Here is a 16,790-nt window from a genome sequence, read left to right on the forward strand (position 1 = left end):
TTTGGTGGAACATTCAAAAGGTTTTTAAAAGGAAGATTAAGTTTACTCCCCAACTGTTTCCTTTGGGAATTTTCGTGGACTTTAATGTTAAAGAAACTATTTTAATGTTGAATTTAATAACAGCAGCAAGATCACTGGTGGGTCAATATTGGAAAAAGGATACTCTGCCTTCTTTAGAAGAATGGGTATTTAAGGTTTCTAATTTAGCAGAAATGGCTAAAATTTCTGCTTATTTAAAGGACCATTCACAAGAGAGATATTTTAACGTATGGAGAAGACGGACAGAATATGTTCAGAAGAAATATGGAACTACAAAGTTTCACTTATTCTATGAGTAATGATTTTTTTATAAACTTATGAGGTTAAAGTTTGAAGAGAGTTAAGGTTTTTTATGATTTTGTTCATTGTATAATTAGTAAACTTAAATAGATTATGTTTAATATGTTTGCATAATCCTGTATTTTGCTCTGGGAAGTCGGGGGGAGGGGGGTGGGGGGAGGGGGTGGGGGTGGATGGGTTGAAGTTTAAGTAGTTCAGATAAAGTAGAAATAGTCTTATTGTATATAATATTAATGTTTTAATTTTGAGAGAGGAACTGCTCGGGCATTTCCCCTGGACTGCATCAAGAGGGAGAAGAAGAAGGTGAGAAGTACAAAAAAAAAAAAAAAGAATCCAATTATATTTCATTTCTAGCTACCTACTCTGAAAAAAACTCATTTCTTACTCTCTCTGGATTCTGTCATACTACGAAAGGGGAGGAGGATAAGCAAGGGGGTTTTATGACTCTCACTTCCTTCATTAAACTACAAAGTGACTGGATGTTAATTATCATTAAGAGGACTGACCATAACAATATGGCCATCACCTTTCATCTACTCTCTCTCAAGTTTCCCTTTTGCCGGAAGTGAGGGAAAAGGAGGGGGAACAATATAACGCCTGGGATCTGGGAAAAGAGAGGATGACTGATCATCGCCCGGAAGAACTGTGGGGTGGGGGCTGCTTGGGAACACTTAAAACATTGAAGGATGGGAGAAAATTCCCCAGATCCTGTCTAGCATGCCTACAATCATTTTCTCTTAATAAAGATGCCTGTTGGAAGAGATATTCCAAGAGTTCTGTCTTCTTAAGATGTAAAGTGAGGTGGGTCCTTACATACCTTTTGCAATCTTGTGATAAGCAAAGTCAATAGGAAGCCAGAGTCACTTAATAACCATATTACTAATTTAATAACAAGTAATTTACTTAACAACTGTGATCAGAAAAGTCATAAAATGGGTCAAAATTCATTTAACAACTGTCTTGCTTAGCAACAGAAATCTTGGGCTTAATTGTGGTTGTAAATTGAGGACTACCTGTACATCTAAATGGTGATCAATGAACTATTAACTATATTAATTATGGTAAATAGGTTTCAAAAAAACCAGGAAAAGGAACCAACTATAAGGATTTTATATGGTGATATCTTTAGTTTAACCCTTAACTACAGTTTTTGTTAATTCTGGTTAATAGGAACTTTGTTTTCTTGATTTGTTTCACTTCTCATAGAAAGTAATGAAAGAGAGTAAAGGAATAGCATTAACATTCATGAGGCATGAACTGTGTATTTCATTTAAAGACAAAATATGAACATGTGAATATAGCCAATGCTGAAAACCTCTCCAAAATTTCAAATTTGTTCACTATATACCTGGTAAATTTGTTGATCCTACAACTTTCAGTGCACGAGGATCTATTCTGGTAGAAGAATGAGCTGTGAAAAAAGAGAGAAAAAATAGCATAATTTCAAATCTTAGAAAAATAACTACACACAAATGACTGTTGACTTAATCAGAGAATAACAGATCAAAGCAACCACAGTCACTTCACACATAATTGCAAGAATACAGAATGAAATGGCCATATTCAAACAATCATCCAAACATTTTAAAATTATTTAAGGATGCCTTGGATAAATGCTGAAATATTACATTCTTCTTTGCTGTTCCCATCATGCTAGATTTGGTGCTATGCACAGGATAAGTATTTCATTCTATACTCAAATCAGAAAATGCTGGTTTAATACTTATCCTGTGCAAGTCTAGCACCAAATCTAGCATGATGGGAACATAAATATGAACCAGTTGCCAGGCATCTGAATTTTGATCATTTGACTATGGGGATGCTGCAAAGTTATAACTCTGAAAAACAGTCATAAATCACTTCTTTCAGTGTGTTTGTAACATTGAACAATCATTAAATGAACTGTTGTAAGTTGAGGACTACCTATATTTGGTTATTGTCCTAGGTAAACATATGGAAACTGCAGATATAAATTCAAATACTATGCCAACTGATGGGCATCTTTGATATCTAAACTGTTAACTAAAGCATTATTGGGATATATGCAACCTATGGGCATTCATTCCTGGTGTAGCAGAATGAATGTGTGATGAAAATAGTAACACATAAGTTCATGAACTATATAACTTCAGACAATTATATAAACAGATTATTAGCATACTAATATTAATGAAATGTAACAAAATATGATTCGCACTCTCAGTTAAACAAATGTAATCTTCTTGGAAGAGACTAGAAGTAAATATAAAAAAGTTTGTTAACTTTTCCAACATATTCAGTAGATTAGAGGTCTTCAAACATGGCTCTTTTATGACTGTGGACTTGGTAAAGATAAAAGTAAACTAGCTATAGTTTATTTTATTAAATGTCTAATTAAAGTCTAAATAAATTATGTCCACAGTATTTCCCTGACCTATCAATTTAGTCACTTTGTCAAAAAAGAATGCAATTAGGTTTCTCTGCCATGATCTGCAAAACTACAAACGCTTTTAGTAATATTTTTGCTTGTTTCAAGGTGTTGCAGATTCCTAGCTTAACTTTTCCAAGGTTTTCCCAGATATTGATATCAGGGTGTTTTGCCTGTAGTTTCTTAGATCCATTTTTCCTTTTTTGAACATGGGAACCTCAGTTTCCTAGTGCTCTAGAAGTTTTGAAAGATTTGGTTCAGAGATTCCATCTGCCTAGTTCAGAGATCCTTCAGAACCGTGAGATGCAATCCATCTGGTCTTGATGATTTCAAGTCATTTAGAGTGGAAAGGTGTTGTTTTATTATTTCCTTGCCTATTTTGACTTGTACTCCTAGTCTGCCTTCTGCAGTACTTCTTTTGATAGGTTGGGTTGTTTTTCTTTTTGCGTAAAGAGTGAATTAAGAAGTTTTGCTTTCTTCCTGCTACCTAATACTCCCTTGCCAAGTTCTCCCTTTAGTGGAATGATCATTTTCTTAACTTTTTTGAATTTTTAACATGCTGAAAGAAACTTTATTTTTATTTTTGGCATTTGTTGCAAGTCTCAGTTCATTCTGAGTGTTAGCTTTCCTGACTTTGTCCCAGCAGATTAGGGCTTTTTGCTGGTGTTCTGTTTGTTATGTGTCCCTCTTTCCATTTTTTATACCTGTCTTTTATGTTTCAGGTTATCTGAGAAATTTTTTTATATACAACCATGCTGGTTTTATATGTGGTCTCCTATTTTTCTTTCTCAATGGTATTGTGTTAGTCTGGGCTTTTGTAACCTTATATTTCAGAGTTTCCCAAGCGTTTTGAGTTATTTGCCCTTTCAGATTTCCATTCATGGAATCCTTCCTAAGGTCTTTCTAAGTTTGTTGAAGTCAGTTCTGTTATAAAGTCTAAGATATTAATTTGACTCTGGCAAATTACTTGTGCCTGAATTAATACTGAATTCCAATATGACATGGTCATTCGCTCCTAAAAGTCCCTGCAACTTCAATCCCTTCTATCATTTCATTTCTGTTAGAAAGAAATCCAGTATAGCTGACCTTCTGATTCCCTCCTCTGCTTTTTGGATGACAAAGTTTTCTGCCAGGATCATCAGGAACTTGCTTGATCTCTCAATTGGTGCAGAGTTTTTCTCCCAGTTGATACAATTATACTGTCTCATGCTTCCTGCACCCCTTAGCTAAGTGATTAGCAAAAAAGTTCATCTATTCCTTTTTTTTGTCAGGACTCTCTGCTATAACCTGTCCGTCTTGGGTGGCCCTGCACGGCATAGCTTATAGCTTCATTGAGTTGCGCAAGCCCCTTCGCCACGACAAGGCAGTAATCCATAAAGGGGTGACAAAATGTGATCCACTGGAGAAGGAAATGGCAATCCACTCCAGTATCTTTGCCATGAAAACCCCATGGACAGTACTAAAAAGCAAAAAGATATGACGTTGGAAGATGAGCCCCTCAGGTCGGAAGGTGTCCAATATGCTACTGGGGAAGAGCAGAGGGCTAGTACCAGTAGCGCCAGAAAGAATGAAGCGACTGGGCCAAAGCCGAAAGGACGCTCAGCTGTGGATATATCTGGTGGTGAAAGGAAAGTCCGATGCTGTAAAGATTTTTTCTCCATAGGAACCTGGAATGTAAGATCCATGAATCAAGGCAAGCTAGACATAGTCAAAAAAGAGATGACAAGACTGAACATCGACATCTTAGGAATCAGCGAACTAAAATGGACAGGAATGGGTGAATTTAACTCAGATGACCATCAGGTATACTACTGTGGGCAAGAATCCCTCAGAAGAAATGGAGTAGCCTTCATAGTCAATAAAAGAATAGGAAAAGCAATACTGGGATACAATCCCCAAAATGACAGAATGATCTCAATTCGAATCCAAGGCAAACCATTCAATATCACAGTAGTCCAAATCTATGCCCCAACCACTGGTGCTGAAGAGGATGAAATTGACCGGTTCTATGAAGCCCTACAGCACCTTATAGAATTAACACCAAAAAATGATGTCCTTATCATCATGGGGGATTGGAATGCTAAGGTAGGAAGCCAAAAGATAACCGGAATAACAGGCAAGTTTGGCCTTGGAGTACAAAATGAAGCAGGGCACAGGCTAATAGAATTTTGTCAAGAGAATACGATGGTCATAACAAACACTCTTTTCCAACAACCCAAGAGACGGCTCTACACATGGACATCACCAGACGGTCAACATAGAAATCAGATTGACTATGTGCTCTGCAGCCAAAGATGGAGAAGCTCTATACAGTCAGTAAAAACAAGACCAGGAGCTGACTGTGGCTCAGGTCATGAGCTTCTCGTTGCAAAATTTAGGCTTAAATTGAAAAAAGTAGGGAAAAGCACTAGGCCACTCAGGTATGAACTAAATCATATTCCTGATGAATATACAGTAGAGGTGACAAATAGATTTAAGGAATTAGATCTGATAGACAGAGTGCCTGAAGAACTATGGATGGAAGTTCGCAACATTGTACAAGAGGTAGCAACTAAAACCATCCCAAAGAAAAAGAAATGCAAGAAAGCAAAATGGCTGTCTGAGGAAGCTTTGCAAATAGCTGAGGAAAGAAGGGAAGCGAAAGGCAAAGGAGAAAGAGAAAGATACACCCAATTGAATGCAGAATTCCAGAGAGTAGCTAGAAGAGATAAGAATGCCTTCTTAAATGAACGTTGCAAAGAAATAGAAGAAAACAACAGAATAGGAAGGACCAGAGATCTCTTCAAGAAAATTGGAGATATGAAGGGAACATTTCATGCAAAGATGGGCATGATAAAGGACCAAAATGGCAGAGACCTAACAGAGGCAGATTAAGAGATTAAGAAGAGATGGCAAAACTACACAGAAGAACTATACAAAAATGAGCTTAACATCCCAGATAACCACAATGAGATGGTCACTGACCTCGAACCAGACATCCTAGAATGTGAAGTGAAATGGGCCTTAGAAAATCTGAGCAACAACAAAGCTAGTGGAGGTGACAGTATTCCAGCTGAGCTATTCAAAATCTTAAAAGACGATGCAGTAAAAGTGCTACACTCAATTTGCCAGCAAATTTGGAAAACTCAACAGTGGCCACAGGATTGGAAAAGGTCAGTTTACATTCCAATTCCAAAGAAAGGCAATGCCAAAGAATGTTCAAACTATCGCACCATTGCACTCATTTCACATGCTAGTAAAGTTATGCTTAAAATCCTACAAGCTAGACTCCAGCAGTATGTGGATCGAGAACTACCAGAAGTACAGGCAGGATTTCGAAGAGGCAGAGGAACTAGAGATCAAATTGCCAACATACGCTGGATCATGGAGAAAGCTAGGGAGTTCCAGAAAAACATCTACTTCTGCTTCATTGACTATGCAAAAGCCTTTGATTGTGTGGATCACAACAAATTGTGGCAAGTTCTTAAAGAGATGGGAGTACCAGACCATCTCATTTGTCTCTTGAGAAACCTATATGCGGGTCAAGAAGCAACAGTGAGAACCGAACACGGAACCACTGATTGGTTCAAAATTGGAAAAGGAGTCCGGCAAGGCTGTATACTGTCGCCCTGCCTATTTAACTTATATGCAGAGCACATCATGAGAAAGGCAGGGCTAGATGAATCAAAAGTTGGAATTAAGATTGCCGGGAGAAATATCAACAACCTAAGATATGCAGATGATACCACTCTAATGGCAGAAAGTGAAGAGGAACTAAAGAGCCTCTTGATGCGGGTGAAGAAGGAGAGTGCAAAAGTTGGCTTGAAACTCAACATTAAGAAAACCAAAATCATGGCATCCGGCCCTCTCAATTCCTGGCAAATAGATGGGGAAGAAATGGAGGTAGTGACAGATTTTATTTTTCTGGGCTCCAAGATCACCTCAGATGGGGACTGCAGCCAAGAAATTAAAAGACGCTTGCTCCTGGGGAGGAAAGCTATGGCAAATCTAGACAGCATACTAAAAAGCAGAGACATCACCCTGCCAACAAAAGTGCGTATAGTCCAGGCCATGGTTTTCCCAGTTGCAATGTATGGCTGTGAAAGTTGGACCATAAGAAAGGCTGAGCGCCAAAGAATTGAGGCCTTTGAACTATGGTGCTGGAGAAGACTCCTGCGAGTCCCTTGGACTGCAAGGCATTCAAACCGGTCAGTCCTAGAAGAGATCAACCCCGACTGCTCTTTAGAAGGCCAGATCCTGAAGTTGAAACTCAAATACTTTGGCCACCTAATGAGAAGGAAGGACTCACTGGAGAAGGGCCTAATGCTGGGAAAGATTGAGGGCAATAGAAGAAGGGGACGACAGAGAATGAGATGGCTGGATGGAGTCACTGAAGTAGTAGGTGTGAACTTAAATGGACTCCAGAAGATGGTAGAGGACAGGAAGACCTGGAGGAACGTTGTCCAGGGGTCGCGATGGGTCGGACACGACTTCACAATTAACAACAACAACATTCCTTTTTTTATTTTATATTAATTCAAATGCATTCAAGATTTTGTTTCTTAGGGATTTTTTGCATTTCTAAAGAAGTGTAGTTATTTCTTATATATAAAGCAACTCCATATCCTCTTTTTTAGATCTGTTTCTTTTGAACAACTTGAATCCCTCTAATCATACATTCCAGTGATGGGTTTTACCCCATCACAATTCAGTAATGGCAACATAGCTACCCTTGGACAAAATGAAAGAGGACCAATAACTAAGGCAGAATACCAACATCTTTGCCCAAACCTGCAAAGATTAAGTTAGGAAAGCTAAGGCTCAAAATGAAGATTTGCAAGAAATGTTAAAAATAATTTAAAAAGTTTCTCTCAACATATAAAAAACAAGAAAAAAATCAAAGAAATAATTGGTCCACTAATGAGAGATAATGGCAAGGAAGTAACTACCAGGAGAAAGCAAAACTGCTTAATTTATACTTTGCATCTGTTTTCACGCAAAAAGATAATACAACCCAACTTACCAAAAACAGAACCATAAAACACAGACAGGAATGCAAATGAAAATAAGCAAAAAATAAGGTAAGAGAACACCTGTCAGCTCTAGATGAATTCAAATCATTGGGTCCTGATGGATTACATCCCAGAGATCTGAGAGAACTGGCAGACATGATCTCTGAACCATTGACCTATATCTATCAAAGTTCTTAGAGCACCGAGGAACTATCTGAGGACTGGAAAAAAGCTGATGTGATTCCCATCTTCCCAAAAGGAAAAAAATGGATCTAGAAAACTACAAACTAATCAAAAAGTCTTGGAAAAGATAATCAAGCAACAAATCTGCAAATATTTAGAAGCAAACAAAGTTATAACCAAAAGTGGACAGAGATTTGTCAAAAAAAGATCAAGCCAAACAAATCTTGTTTTATTCTTTGATCAAGTGACTAAATGGACTGGTGAAATATTGTGGACATAATATACTTAGATTTTAGCAAGGCATTTGACAAAATAGATCACAACCTACTTCATGGGCAGCTAGAAAAATGTGGGATAGAGAACAGCATCATCAGTTTGGGTTTGGAACTAGATAAAAAACCATACTCATGTAATTCTTAAAGGAACTAGATGCACATGGAGGGAGGTGGGCAATGGGGTATGCCAGGATTTCATTTTAGGCCCAGTATTCTTCACTGTCTGCATAAATGTGGGAATAGAAGGGGAATTCATCAAATCTGCAGATGATACTAAGCAAGTAGGAATAGCCAACATCCCAGAAGAAAGACTGAAGATTCAGAAGGATCTCAACAGACTGGAACACTGGGCCCCATGTAATAAAATGAAATTCAAACTGGATAAAAGTAAGACTTTACACCTAGGTAAGAAAAAAACTTTTGTACACATTCAGATTAAGCTTGGCTCTGTAGGGAGGGATCTTCGAAACCTAGTGGCAATTACTTAACTATAAACCAAAAAGTCAATGCAATCCTTGGCTTCATTAGAAGGATATAATCAAGATCACATGAAGTATTAATACTGCTTTACAAAGCTTTAATAAGACAAAACTTAGAATGCTGCATCCAATTTTGGTCATCGCAATATAAAAAAGATATTAGAATACTGGAAAGAATTCAGAGAAGAACAAGAGTGATTAGAAGACTGGATGCTAAAACGTATGAAGAAGATTTGCAGGAACTGGCTATGTCTAATCTAGTGAACTAGGACTAGGACTAGGGAAGACATGATAACAGTGTTCCAATATTTGAGGAGTATCACTAAGAAGAAGAGGTCAACCTATTTTCCAAAGTACCAGAAGGTAAGAAAAGAAACAATAGATGGAAACTAATCAAGGAGAGAAGCAATCTAGAACTAAGGAGAAATTTCCTAAAAGTGAGAACAATTAACTAGTGGAGTGCCTTGCCTTCAGAAGTTATGGGTGCCCCAAAGCTGGAGGCTTTTAAGAAAAGAACGGACAGCCACTTCTCTGAAATGGTATAGGGTCTCCTGCTTGAGCAGGGGCTTTTCAACCTGTGATACGCTACTAGTGGTACTTCGGCATCTGGCAGTGGTATGCAACCTAGACAAGTGTAGTGGGTGTGTGTGTGAGCTGAAGTGTTGGCAGAACCGATGAGCTGAAATAGTAACAGCACCAAAAGACCTGGGGGAGAGTCAGCTGGAGCTGCAGTGTTGCTGGGGCTCTGCTGAGGGCAATTCCAGCAGCCTCGGCTATCACTGGGAGCAACAGACAGCAACAGAAAGGGAGAAGGAGAAGCAGTGAGGAGAAAGAGAAGAAGAGGAAAGGTTTCTGAGAGAAGCAGAGAGATCAATAGAGTAGGCTGTATGTGTGAGAGAGAGAGAGGGAGGGGGAGAGAGAAAGAGAAGGGGGAGAGGGAGAGGGGGGAGAGAGGGAGAGAGAGAGAGAGAGAGAGAGAGAGAGAGAAAAGGAGAAAAGGGCCAGCCAGCCACCTGACCACCAAAGTAGTGTTGCATATTAATAAATATGCATACATTCATAATAGGTTTGTCAGTGCAAAAATGGGCAAAATTTTTTGGTTATAATATAGAATTAGAAAAATGGCAAATGTTATGGGAGAGAAACTATAAATTAACAATGTCAACTTCATACAAAAACATTTGTATAAAATGTTTTATAGATGGCACCTTCCACCAGCAAGATTAGCAAAAATGTTTAAAAATATGTCAGATAGATGTTGGAAACGTAAACGTAACATAGGCATGTATTATCATATTTGGTGGACATGTGGGAAGGCAAAAGCTTATTGGAAAAATATACATATGTGGCTAGAAAAAATATTGGGCGAACAAGTGGATTTTAAACCTGAACTTTTTCTACTAGGCATTATGCCTGAAAAGACTAATAAGCTGAAGTTATATTTAATTTTACACATCACCACAGCAGCGAGAATAATTTTTGCACAATACTGGGAGAATAAAGGATTGCCATCAGAAGAAGAAATAATCAGGAAAATACTGGAATGTGCAGAGATGGACAGATTAACTATGAGGTTGAAAGACAAAGAAGATACAGACTACTATCAAATTTAGAATTTATTTTATTCTTGGTTAGAGAAAAGAATGAAGGATTAGGAATTGAACATGTATTAGCTTAGCAAACTCCAGACAACTTTGTTGATTGGAAAAATTAACACATGTTAATAAAAAAAATAATAAAAAATAAATAAAAAAATAATACATTTGTCAGTGCAAAGCAAAAGTGGTTCAGCAAAGAAACCATCATGGAAGAAATTAAAACTGGTACCTTTCCCCCCTTTTTTTAGTCATCAAGTTTTTAACACCTTGCTAAGCATTGTCATGTCTTAAAAGTGGTACAATCTCTGAAAATATTGAAAAGCACTGGAGTAGAAGACCTTTAAGGTCCCTTATAATTTTGTTATTCTATGTTTCACATCTTTTTTGACTGTCCGCGCGATTGCTTTCTATGTATCATGTTTTATATCTGAATTCCCCTTCTTTCGCACTATTTAATTGGTTGTCTTCAGGCTTATGCTTGGGATTACGTCCTAAAGACTGGTCTTCTTTCCATTCCATATTTAAAGTCCTTCAAATAAGCTGGGCCAGTTAAAAGTTTGAAAGTTTGGTCACCAAACTAGAGCCAGACATTCTGCAAACTGAAATTAAGGGGATTCTAGAAAACATTGCTAACAATAAAGCTGGAAAAGTTAGGAAAATAGGGGCAAGACTATTTATAATCTTATAAGGTGATGCAATTAAAGTCAGATAAAATTACATACCGTTTGCAAGCCAGGTATAGTTAAAATGGCAATGCTCAATGGAGTAAAAAGAAACTACTCGTCTAATAATGGGAGAACTACAATGACAAATATAGATAAAATATTAAAGTTCACACTAATAGCAAAGTTATGCATTGTCAAAGATATAAGTTTTCCATAAAAGATAGATCATCGGAAAGAACAAAGAAAAGCTGATGCCTCTGAACTGGGGTGCTGGAAAAAATCACATCTCTGGCTACAGGAATAATTAATTACTAAGTAAAGTAAAATCAGACTACTTCTAATAGCAGTCTGATTTTACTTTACTTATTATTCTTGTAGCCAGAGGTGTGGTTTTTCCAGCACTCCAATTCAAAGGCATCAGCTTTTCTTTTCTAAAGTCTGTACAAAGTATAATTTGTTCTTTTCTAGAATGTAATTATTTCAGTAGTTGTAAGTTCATGCTTGTGATAACCAGTGTCATCTTTTGCGTTTTTATTATCGTCAGGATCTTCAAGCATCAGGGTCTCCTTTGATTATTCTGGACTTCATAAAATCTTATAATGTTCATAAATAATATTCAAATATTTAAGCTTTAGATTATTAGATAATCTAATTTAGGTCACCAACATGAGGGTAATGCAAATGGTTTGCAGTTGTATAATAATCTAAAGCTTGAACATTTGAACATTATATGAACATTGTAAGATTTTATGTAGTCAAGAATTATCAGAGGAGACCTTGATGCGTGAAGATTTTGAAGATAGTAAAAAATGACTAAAGGGAGACAAACCAGCTATCACAAGCATGAACTTAAAACAACTGAAACAATTACACTCTAGAAAAGTACAAATTACTCTTTGTACAGTCCTATAAATGCTTATTCAGAAGACTCATTTTTTTCAAATATAAGATTATCACATAACTTTTATTTTAAAATTTTAGTCCAATCAATATAGTTAACATGTGCTAAGTCACATATAAAATGGGATATACAAATACATAATACAGCTTGAATTATGGCAGGGGTAGGCAACTTTGGCTCTTTTATGGCTTGGGGACTTCAATATCCAGAATTCCTAAACCAGCCATGCTGACTCAGGAATTCTGGGAGTTGAAGTCCACAAGTCATAAAAGAGCCAAGGTTGCCTAACCCTGGCTTCAGGGAAGCAATATTATAAAAGGTTTATCTATGGTTTATCCTAGATTTCTAATGATTCACAAATTTGTGCATCATCCAAACCTTGATTATATATATTATCCTAAGGTTGACTACCTAAGCAATTTTTAGGCTCAAAGAAGAATATGGCCTAATCCAGCAAACATCTGTTTCTCCTAGTTCGGTGAACTAAATATTCTACTACTGAGATGACCATAAGCCTAAAACCAAACCAAAATTAAATAAAAACTTCCTTTTGATTAGCCATTAGATGTTAGCTGACATGGAGAGCAACCAGAAAACACCAACTGGTTATTATTTTTATGTTATCAGTATAGTAAGTATTTTATCTATGCTTTCACTAAGCAAGGCTTCACTATACTGTACTGGATCTTTCTTATGCATTTCTAAAGCTAGCATTATTTCAATCTGAAGCTCAAAAAATGATTAGTATAATTTCTGCTTTCTGGTCTTTTGATTCAATTTGCGTAATAATAATAATAATAATAATAATAATAATAATAATAATAATAATAATAATAATAATAATAATAATAGTCACCATTACTATTTGTTATTGCATTGTTTCTTCTGTCAACCATACTGAATAACTCAGGACATGGCTATCAAACATCAAAAACATCTACCAGACTATCCCATCTCCTTTACATGGATGATCTGAAGCTGTATGGAAAAACATCATCTAAAATAGAATCGCTGCTCAATACTGTCCGTATATATAGACAAGATATTGTTATGGAGTTTGGCTTGGACAAATGTGCCACACTTACTATCAAACAAGGAAAAATAGTGAAAACTGAAGGAATCAAGATGCCCCATGAAAATAACATTAAGAGTCTGGATGAGGAAGATTACTGTAAATACTTGGGTATCCTTCAAGCTGACAACATCAAGCACACTGAAGTCAAGAAAAAGATTAGAGGTGAATACATCAAGAGAGTGAAGAAGATCTTAAAGTCCAAACTCAGTGGAGGAAATACCATAAAGGCAATCAACACCTGGGCAATTCCAGTCATTAGATACACAGCTGGAATAGTGGACTGGACTCAAGCAGAACTAAAAGCAATGGATAGGAAGACCAGAAAAATAATGACAATGAATCACGCCCTTCATCCACGCAGTGACATTGACAGACTTTATTTACCAAGGCAAATAAGTGGGTGCGGAATGCTACAAGTACATCAAATGGTTGAAGAAGAAAAAATGGCTTTGGAAGAATATCTGAAGAACAATGATGAAGATGCACTGAAATTAATATATCAGGAAGGCTTACTGATATACTAATTTCCAGGTCCTCCTGTATCTTAAGCCTATCTTCTTGAGTGTTGGCTATTCCTGCCAGCTTGGTGTCATCCACAAATTTGATGAGTTCCCCATCTATTCCCTCGTCCAAATCATTGATGAAGATGTTGAAGAGCACTGGGCCTAGAACAGAGCCCTGGGGGACTCCCTACACCCTTCCCTCCATGTAGATGCAGTTCCACTGAGGACCACATGCTGAGTACGGCTGGTCAGCCAGCTACGAATCCATCTTGTGGTGATGCTGTCTAACCCACATTTTTTCTATCTTATCAAGTAGTAGGTTGTGATCTACTTTATCAAATGCCTTACTGAAGTCCACGTAAATTATATCCACAACATTCCTCTGATCCACTAATTTTGTCACTTGGTCAAAGAATGTAATAAGGTTTGTCTGGCATGATCTGTTTTTGACAAACCCATGTTGGCTTTTAGTAGTGATTTTGTTTGCCTCTAGGTGTTTGCTGATTTGTTGTTTATCTTTTCCAGAATCTTCCCAGGTATTGAGGTCAGGCTGATAAGTCTGTAATTTCCTGAATCCATTTTTTTTCCTTTTTTGAAGATGGGAACTACATCAGCTCTTTTCCAGTCCTCTGGTAGTTCCCCAGTACTCCAAGATTTTTGAAAAATATAGTTCAGTGGTTCTGAGATCACATCTGCCAGTTCCTTGAGAACCTTGGGGTATAATCCATCTGGTCCTGGTGATTTGAACTCGTCTAGGCTGGACAGGCGCTCACTTATCATTTTCTTGCCTATCTTAACTTGTGTTTCTATACTGTTTTTTATGGCATTATTTTTGATAGGTTGGTCTGTTTTTTCCCTTTGTGTAAAGACAGATGCAAAAAATGAGTTAAATAGTTCTTCTTTCTTATTGTCACCTTCTTGCTACTTTCACCCACTAATGGACCAATCGTTTCCTTCACTTTTTTCTTGTTTTTTACATGTTGAAAGAAGCTTTTTTGTTATTTTTTACTTCGGTCACAAACCTTAGTTCATTATGAGCCTTAGCTTTCCTCACTTCATCTTTGCAGGCTCGGGCTATTTGTTTATATTCTTATTTAGTTATGTGCCCCTCTTTCCACTTTCTATACTTGTCCTTTTTATCTTTCTATCTATGAACCATGTATCCCTTTTTATTAGATTAACAAAATAAAAGCTACTGTTTTTGGATTTTAGTTTGAACACCAAGCCAGAAGTAGAATTGTATACAACTAATTAACCTGTTTTCATGATTTGGATTTTGCTGTTCTATTGAAGGTAAATTTCTTCCCATGTGCTCTTATTTCTAAGTTTTAAACTATAGTACAGTTTTCTGAATAGAAAATAACTACAATGCATAGCCACAAGATGGCATCATACTACCATATATATTTAAATAAGGAAAAATATAATAAATTACAGTAATTCTAAACATTTACAGTTTTTTTACAACTGCTTTCAATTATAAAATCTGGAAAACAAATACATTTTAATGCAATATTCTTTCTCAGATAAAAATGAAATCCATTTATTTTTTTCTCTCAACTATTTGCTCAAATGCATTTTAGGATCCTTTGTTTGAAAGGTCTTGAATCTTGAAATAAATTTTGCTTTTATTTGTCTAATACAAAATAATAATTATTCCAAATAACTTTATTTTTTAGTTTCATTTTGCTTTCATATCCTTTTGGAAAACTACAAGAAAACAGTTTGCAAGTTCATTATGGTAGGAGCAGATAGAAATTTGCATTAAAAAAATAGTAGGTCTGAGAGATTTATCACTGAACAAAGTAACTGTGACAATTAACACACATTTCCAAAACTGATTTGCTGAAACAAAGGAAAGTTGAACAGAAAACTAAGAAGCAATGAAAAGTTATTTTGCCAATCCTAAAATAGGTGCCAGAACAAATAAGGATTCATCAGTGAGCAGGCCACCAGCATTTCTCCAGTCTCTAGTCCAATCAATTTCTCAAAACATTGCATAAATCTTTGTTTAAAAGTTTTGAAGGTTTAAAATTATTCAAAATCAATAATCACTGTGTGACTTGTCCCCCAAAACATTTTAAGTTTCTTCATGATCATTAATCCACATGATTATTTTTTAAATATGAAATAACAGAATTGTCAGACGCAAGAAGTCTATTGGTGAAGCACCTGGAATTTAGCACTTTATATATTCAACTGGGTGAGGGCAATTTACATAGGAAGCATCCTATCTAGTTCCCCAAAAATTACTTCAGAAGGCTTTCAGAAGATTGAAAGGTAAAATCTATACAGGAACCAAACACAAAATTCTCCAGAAAGGAAAAAAAAGAAAAAAAAAGGCATAAACTGGGTTTTTCATAGGGAGACCATACATTATTAGCCCAGGAAGCATGGATTGGAAGACAGAATGCCAACTGCCCAGCTCCAAACAATGGCTTGTAGGCTTTCCTATGCGAATCATTACTACGGGTTTGCTTGCTAGTTATACTCCTCTGTCCGGCAACCATAGACTATCAAACCAATCAAACATGCAGTATTATCGGGGACTTTCCTCGCGAATTACGCTACCAATATGCCAGGAGGAAGACAGGAGGCACATTATGGTCTCAAGGGGGTCGGGCTGGGAAGCCTACCCTACCCTTCCTCCTAATTATTGAAGTACGCACTCTTTTACCTAAGGGAAATCCCTGCAATAGGGACAATGCCAGAGCGACCCAGGGAACACAGAAACTCCAGTATGCAGAGGAGAAGTCACGCCTTCTCCGCAATCCTCGGCGCCGCATCCTCGCATGCCAACAAAACGTGCGGGACTGGGTAAGTTCCCTCTCTCCCCTCCACTTTTTCGCACGCGGACGCCAACAAATTCGTTAGTCGCTGCGTCGAATGCCTCTCGTCACAACGGAAAGGGGGAGGGGCGGAGGGAGTACAGTGAAACACGGCGCAGAACTGTTCTGCTGGCGTGTTCGCGTGGCATGGGGCGCTAGGCTGCGTTTCTTACGCAATTGCAAACTATTCGCTATATCATCGTATCTAAAGGCCTAGTTGGTGTATTGGCCATGACTTCTCGGTGTATTGAAATTACCACTACTTTGGGCAGTACATGACTTAATAGGTTTTTGCCTTTTGCTGCACTCTTAGAACGTTCTGTATGTCTTACCCAATTCATTTGTGTAGGTTAAGAAGTTCTGCCTCTGCTAATTGTAGTTTAGCTACGAATCAGTGTCATTTTCAGTAAGAAAGGACACAGTAGCGCAGATCATGGGGGTAGGGGAATGTACCGTGTCTTTAAATGAAGAGGTCTGGAATGGATAGGTGAATTTTTTGCTAGTTAACAAATGTATGTAGGAAACACATCACGTAGTAATGAGGGA

General features: G+C 37.1%; 1 protein-coding gene across 5 annotated transcripts in view; it reads right to left on the reverse strand.

The window, feature by feature from the left end:
- Positions 1-16,588, reverse strand: part of LOC120297278 (zona pellucida binding protein) — a 101,573-nt gene extending 84,985 nt beyond the window's left edge. The window contains exons 1-2 of one of the 5 annotated variants that reach the window (XM_039319722.1): positions 16,094-16,580; positions 1,688-1,750 (exon numbers count right to left, since the gene is read on the reverse strand). In XM_039319722.1, the coding sequence (XP_039175656.1) occupies positions 1,688-1,750; positions 16,094-16,202 (172 nt within the window). In that variant the 5' untranslated portion in view covers positions 16,203-16,580. Of the gene's footprint in view, positions 1-1,687; positions 1,751-16,093 lie in introns of all 5 variants that reach the window. The other 4 variants (XM_039319723.1, XM_039319720.1, XM_039319719.1 and 1 more) reach the window with 4 other exon arrangements.
- Positions 16,589-16,790: the final 202 nt, after the last annotated feature.

Source organism: Crotalus tigris, unplaced genomic scaffold (genome assembly GCF_016545835.1).
Source record: "Crotalus tigris isolate CLP2741 ecotype Arizona unplaced genomic scaffold, ASM1654583v1 scf7180000023612.410070, whole genome shotgun sequence".
NCBI lineage: Eukaryota > Metazoa > Chordata > Lepidosauria > Squamata > Viperidae > Crotalus > Crotalus tigris.